The sequence below is a fragment of the Epinephelus moara genome, chromosome 10 (assembly GCF_006386435.1).
Source record: "Epinephelus moara isolate mb chromosome 10, YSFRI_EMoa_1.0, whole genome shotgun sequence".
NCBI classification, from domain to species: domain Eukaryota; kingdom Metazoa; phylum Chordata; class Actinopteri; order Perciformes; family Serranidae; genus Epinephelus; species Epinephelus moara.
This window is the reverse complement of record NC_065515.1, coordinates 38647453-38653970: the sequence shown is the minus strand read 5'-3', so window position 1 is coordinate 38653970 and position 6518 is coordinate 38647453. Positions and strand designations below refer to the sequence as shown.

At 42.6% G+C, this 6518-nt stretch overlaps 1 protein-coding gene across 3 annotated transcripts; it reads left to right on the top strand.

The window, feature by feature from the left end:
- Positions 1–637: 637 nt before the first annotated feature.
- si:ch211-191a24.4 (uncharacterized protein LOC100150331 homolog) lies at positions 638–6154 on the top strand. Of its 3 annotated transcripts, none has more exons than XM_050055879.1 (4): positions 638–819; positions 1316–1421; positions 2304–2422; positions 4553–6154. In XM_050055879.1, the coding sequence occupies exons 2-4, from the start codon at positions 1321–1323 to the stop codon at positions 5209–5211; spliced, it is 879 nt and encodes a 292-aa protein (XP_049911836.1). In that variant the 5' UTR covers positions 638–819; positions 1316–1320; the 3' UTR covers positions 5212–6154. The 3 variants fall into 3 exon arrangements, with proteins under 3 accessions (XP_049911836.1, XP_049911834.1, XP_049911835.1); XM_050055877.1 differs by having other exon boundaries at positions 639–912; positions 4553–6153; XM_050055878.1 differs by having other exon boundaries at positions 640–912; positions 1319–1421; positions 4553–6153.
- Positions 6155–6518: the final 364 nt, after the last annotated feature.

The following is a 6518-nucleotide window of genomic DNA, read 5'->3' as shown; positions in this document are numbered from 1 at the left end:
ATAATCCATCCATTGATAGTCAATTAATTTTGTGAGATAGTTTCTATGTTTTTCTCTTTTTAGTTTTACAGTATATATGCCTATCTTTTATTATTTATTTTTTACTTTCTCTGTTTATCTACTTATTTTTGTCCTTATGCTGCTACACACAAACAAATGTCCCCTTTAGATATCAATAAGGGTTACTGACCTTGCTTATGGCAGAGAAAAATATCAAATCCTTACATTGGAGAAGCTTCAACTAGCAAATGTTTGTAATATTTGCTTGAATAATGACTTAAACTACTAATGGATCCTTTAATCGATTAATTGCTTAGTCGTTGCAGCAGTCCATAGTTGGTTTTCAACAAGCTAGTGACTTATATGAATGCATGAGCCATAAACAGTGCCAGCAGCCTACACATTGTACAGTAACTTGGGAATGTGTCTCCAAGCAGAGAGATGTGAATACAGTTGAGTGGACACAACAGGGCTCTTCAGGGAGCTGCATGTAAATCTCTTGACTGATAAAAGAAGCACATAAACAACAACATTCCTCCACAACACACAGACAGACAGGCAGACAGATAGACAGAGGCTGCTGCTCATGTTAAAAGGCCAACACCCCCTAAAACAGAGTATAAACAGAGGCTTCTTTGGCTGCACTGATAGGGACTGGCAACACACAAAGCGGCTGATTCAGAGGAGCTGGTAATGACTTGAACACCATCCAAAAAGCCTTCAGTTGTGAAGCTCCAGCTGTGAGCAGAAGACACATCCACCTACCTGAACCTGTAGCGTCCCTTCCTCTTCCTCCTCCTCTTCCTCCTCCTCCTCCAGGTAGGGTGGAGCTGTTTGTACCTGGACAGGAAAGAGATAGAAAAATGTCGTTATAGTCGGACTTTGGAGTGCTTTCAACGACACATATTCACAGTAAGTCTTTGATATCTGGGAGTTTAATTAACACTTCATTAGCGAGACAAGTGTTTTTAAGCTAATTTAACGAGCTAACACACCATAAAGGCTGCGGAGCCATGTTTTCCTTTTTTGACCACTTTTGACACCACAAACCTTCTCCGCTGTTCCTCGACGTGAAGTTTATAAAGCTTAATTTCAAAGGAAAGAGTGTTTCCGGTTTGTTTTTCATCACAAATACTCTTTAATGATGATGTTTATGTCCTCACTTCGGCTTCCGTTAAGTCTATTGAAATTCACTTTAAAGAAACCACGATAATATTCGCACAAGCACATTTTTTCCACGTTACGTGTTTCTTATATAGTAGCGCGTACAGTTTCTGTATTGTTCAAAGGTCAATTCTGTATCGGTTTCGATCAGCAGGTATGAGCCAGCCGCCCCGTTCAAACCGGGGACACCGGGAGAGAAACGGAGACCACCGACACTACCGGGACTCCCACGATGACAGACAGTCATCAGGCGACAGGTGTGTTTAATGTGCTGTCAGTAAAGATCAGAAATCCCACTGTTTCCCTTCTAATATTATATCTTATCTGACCTGTCCTGAGTTCATATGTGAATGGATGTCAGTGCTTAGTTTTAAACTCTGTATTTGTAATCATCTTTTTCATTTTTGTCACATTGTGGTTATTTTAAAAGGTTTAAAATAAAAGTATCCAAAAACTACAAAGAAACCTCGCCAGAATTAAAAAAAAAAAAAAAAGATAATTGACTATTTACATTAGGCCAGGAGTCATTCATAAGGAGTTAGTTGAATAAAGTTCAGTCCAACACCACTATTGTAGAGTGCATTATTATTGTTATTATTATTATTAGGCATATTGGCCTATTATTTTAGGGCACATTGTACAGTATATCATAAGTTAAGCCAATGTTCTCAGATGCCACATAACTGTAGTTCACTGTATCTTATTTATTTATGGCCTTTGATTGTTTTTTGTTTATCATCTTCTTCTGGGGGTTTTATGCGTATTGGCTACTGTAACAATCCAATTAGGGATTGTCTATCTATCTATCTTACCAATGTATCAATCTGACTAACAAAAAGGATATGTCAAGCTTCAATATCTTTCTTACTATACATGTAACTTACAATGTTGCAAAAAAAATTGAAATCAGCAAAGTAAAAAATAGCCTTTGTTTAAGTATAACATATTGCTGAATTCAAACTTTTTGTTTCCTGTCATACTGTTCTCACAGTAAAACAAAAACATAGAGAGGTTCAGTGCTACAGTGGTGCAAAGTGTCCACATTTTCTATATCAGTCTTAAATATGCTAGACCAAGCTAGAAAAATAAGTAGAGGAGAACTTCCTCAGTGTCATTATGCATGTGTTTCTGTGCTCCAGGTCTTCCTCTCGACCTCCATACTACCCCAGAGAAGCCGACTCCCCTCCCAAACATGCGCGGGAAGTCCCACGAGTTGAGCACCATGAGTCCAAATGCACACACATTTGCTCCAGGAGAGGTAAGTCCAGATCAGAGTGGAAGTATCTGGATTAATCATATGAAAGCTCTTCCCATAGAAGCTGCTACGTCACAGGGCGGACTTTGGTTTCAGTCTCACTGCAGCTCAGTCCTTCCCTCTGTGAATACTGGACTGACCGGTTTTTGGTGTTTACAGGCCTCTTTTCTCACACTTAAGACTTTGGCAGCAACATGGCCCTTTTAAGAAAGAGAAAGCTAATAACCTGATATCTGAGTCTAACAGATTAATCACATGTGCCTGTTCATTTCCATATAAAGAGTTGATCCTCTTGGAATGTTAATAACATGGCATTTTAATTAATAGTTTAAGTCATTTATCAAGCAAAATGCTTAACAGGTTTTGGTTTCCAGCTTCTCAAATGTAAGGATCTGTGACTGTGGTCTGTTTCATGTCATTGAAAATGCAATATATTTGGGTTATGGACTGTTAATCAGACAGAGCACTGCATGTAAAGGTATCACCTTGGGCTCTGGGAACCTTGGACAAGCATTTTTGCTGTGGCATTTTATGAAATGACAAATCAATTTAAAAAGTGTAAAAATAGTTGTTAGATAACCATTATTGCAGCCCTATAAAAATACACACGTGACCTCATAATGATTAACATCAGCACTGATATGTTAGCCAAAAGGGACAGCTCACCCCAAAGAGATGTCTGCCTTCTCTCCAATGTAATGGAACTAGATGACACTCTGCTTGTGGTTCTCAAAGCGCCAAAAATACATTTAAAAAATTCACGTGCCTTTCCAGAAATCCTGATTCGGTAACTCAAGATAATCCACAGATCTTGTTGTGAGGGGTTTCATGTAGGGACTATTTCTTTCTACCAAACTAAACCTGTCAACCATATCACTGCACAGAAGGGAGCGTGTATCTTTTGCAAGCTCACTTTATACCACTGAGCTAGCTAATGATAAAGCTCAGCTGAGGAGGAAGCCATCAATGTTACACCCCATACTGTCATGTCCACGAGCTTCTCGCTAGTGAGGAGATGCACACATCCTTCTGCTCAGTGATACAGCTTGCAGGTGTATTTCGATAGAAAGAAAATAGTTCCCACATAAAACGTCTCACAACAAGGTCTGTGGATTATCTTGAGTAACGGGGGAATGCTTTCTGGAAAGAGACATTGCTGTTGAATTTTTCAGATGTATTTTCTGAGCTGAGTGCCATCCTCTTCCAGTATATTGGAGAGAAGGCAGACATCTCTACAGCTGGTATCTCCAATACTCGGCAACTCACACTGAAACAGTCTAGATTGATAAAAAGCACACAGATGTGTCACAGTAAACATGAGGAAGTTGGTGCTGTGGGGCCCAAAGGCAGTTGTCCAATTTGCCCGGCTGGTAACCTACTTTGTCAGACTATCCATCCATTTTCATAACCGCTTATCCTCTTGAGGGTTGCGGGGGGGCTGGAGCCAGTCCCAGCTGACATTGGGCGAGAGGTGGAGTACACCCTGGACAGGTCGCCAGACTATCGCAGGGCTGACACATAGAGACACAGGGAGAACATGCAAACTCCCCTCCTGGGATTGAACCAGGAACCCTCTTGCTGTTAGGCGACAGTGCTAACCACTACACCACCGTGCCACCTTNCCATTTTCGTAACTGCTTATCCTCTTGAGGGTCGCGGGGTGCTGGAGCCAGTCCCAGCTGACACTGGGCGAGAGGCGGAGTACACCCTGGACAGGTCGCCAGACTATCGCAGGGCTGACACATAGAGACACGGGGAGAACATGCAAACTCCCCTCCTGGGATTGAACCAGGAACCCTCTTGCTGTTAGGCGACAGTGCTAACCACTACACCACCGTGCCACCTTTGTCAGACTAATTAATGATAAAATAATCATTAATTGTGACCCTGATTCTCACTGAGGTGCATGGAGGCAGATTAGTTTACTGTATTATATGACTTAATACTAGTGTAATTTACTCTCTTTTGTAAGGATTCCTGTTTTTCACACTTGTTTGTTTCTTTGTTTTGTGCACCGTGGCACTGCAGGAACACAGTTTCTTTTTTATACCAAGCAGTCCACTGTATATGGAGGGAATAACAGCAAATTGTACCTTGATCTGATTTTATGATCTCATTCCTCACCTGTTTTAGGCATTGTGCTGATTTGTGCCGTACTGACCAACAGCCTGGTCCTGATCTGCGTGGTTGCAGCTCAGATGGTGACGTCAGGCATGTCCTCCATGGGCGGGCTGGGCGGCTTCAACATCAACTCAAACTTTAACTTGCAGGGCACCGAGCTGCAGCAGGTACGAGACCTGGACATGCAGTACAGCCAGATGAGGGCGCCGGGCATCTACGGTGGCATCGCCTTCAGCCTGACCTTGGGGGTCCTCTCGCTGCTGTTTGTTGTCGCCGGGAACAGACCGCCCCACTTGATGTCCCGGAAGCTTCTGTATGGAGCGCTGGTGTTTCAGGCGGTGGGTGCGGTGGCTTACGTAGTGGCTGTGGGGCTCTACCTGCACTTTATCATCAGGGTCAACTCCACAGATGTGTGTCAGCAGCGTGAGAGGCTGTACGCCAGGAATGGATACACATGGATGAACTGTGATGTGAGCGGGGCAGATGCAGCTGTGGCTCTGTTTGGGCTCATCACAGCCATCCTGTACACCGCCGGCACGGTGCTCACCATCCAGACGATCCGAGGAGTGAGGCGCTATCTGCAGGAGCGGAAACGCAGAGATGCAGAAAAACAGCGGGCCCGGGGCCACCCACAGGGATACCCACTGAGGGCTGAAACCACCTCTGTGTGAGAGAACGGACATCTGGGGCCTGTATCACAAATAAGATCAGTGGGTTACCAATATGACTGTGGCTCTCTGGTATCATGAAGCTGGCTCACTCTTAACCAGGGTTAGATCACCATGGAAACCTATGCTGTACAGCTAACCTGCTCTGAAGCAGGTTATGTTCAGAGCAGCATCTTTCCTTAAGGATCCTAACACGGATAAAAGTAGTGAGTTTACTTTACAACAAACTGACTGTCTGTGTTGATGCTGATTTTATACCCTTCTGCCATCACTGCAGCTCAGGATGACATGAAGTTAAGTATTTAAGTTTTTTAGACTCAGTCAGATAACTATAAAGTAATTGTTTATCAGAACAAAACTCCACATGCACTGTAAATTACAAATACAACATTTTGGTACTGCTCTGCTTTGACAGCAATAACAGCTTCTCACTGCTTTAAGTGTTTCACATTCTAGGTGTGTGATTTCTATTGTGTATTTAATCCTGATAAACAGCAGTTTTTGCTGCAGCTGCCTATAGCAGTTTCATTTTATAAAACATTAAATACTCCACTGTAAGTTTTCTGAGAGTGCACTTGTGGCTGGATCAGTAAACACAGTGAACTGAGCCAGTTAATGAGCAGCGTCTTAAGCTTTAGTTATCCAGGATCATCAATGTTGGGCTCAGTGAAGCCAGGTCAAAGAGAGCCAGACTTAACCTTCACTTGCTTTGTGATACAAGTCCAATCTGTTTGTACTGTAAGTTGGATTATACTGTGTGAACTCAGTCAGGGATTTATATGAATGTTTTTAACATGTACACTAATGTTTAATTCATGTGCTTTTATATCAAAGTGTGACTTTATAATGCAAAGTTTTAAAAGTGAAACTGTACAAGAATGTATCTACTCCAGATTAAACCTCCATCAATGAGATTCTGTTTAAGACTGCTCTGTTTATGATTACAAGTGTGATAAAGAAAACAGCCTATAGGGGGCACCTGAACTCTGTATAACTCCTGTTGTTGTGGTCACTCTGTGTCCCCTCCAGAGGCTTCCTGCCAGCCATGACATCACTGCTGTATGTCCCCCACTCTCCGTTGTCACACAATGGGCCACACATACACAGAGGACACAGCAGTGATGTAACTGCTGGACTGTTCAATCGGAACTTAATTACTAACAAAAGAAATTCTCCAGAGTGAGGCAATAACCCAAGTTCTAATTTTACCATTTCAGATAACACAATGCGGTGATTGTATCACAGCAGCACTACCAAGACTACGTGACATTAGCCGAGAGAAATGCAGGCTTGTTGCTCGGTGTTGTGCA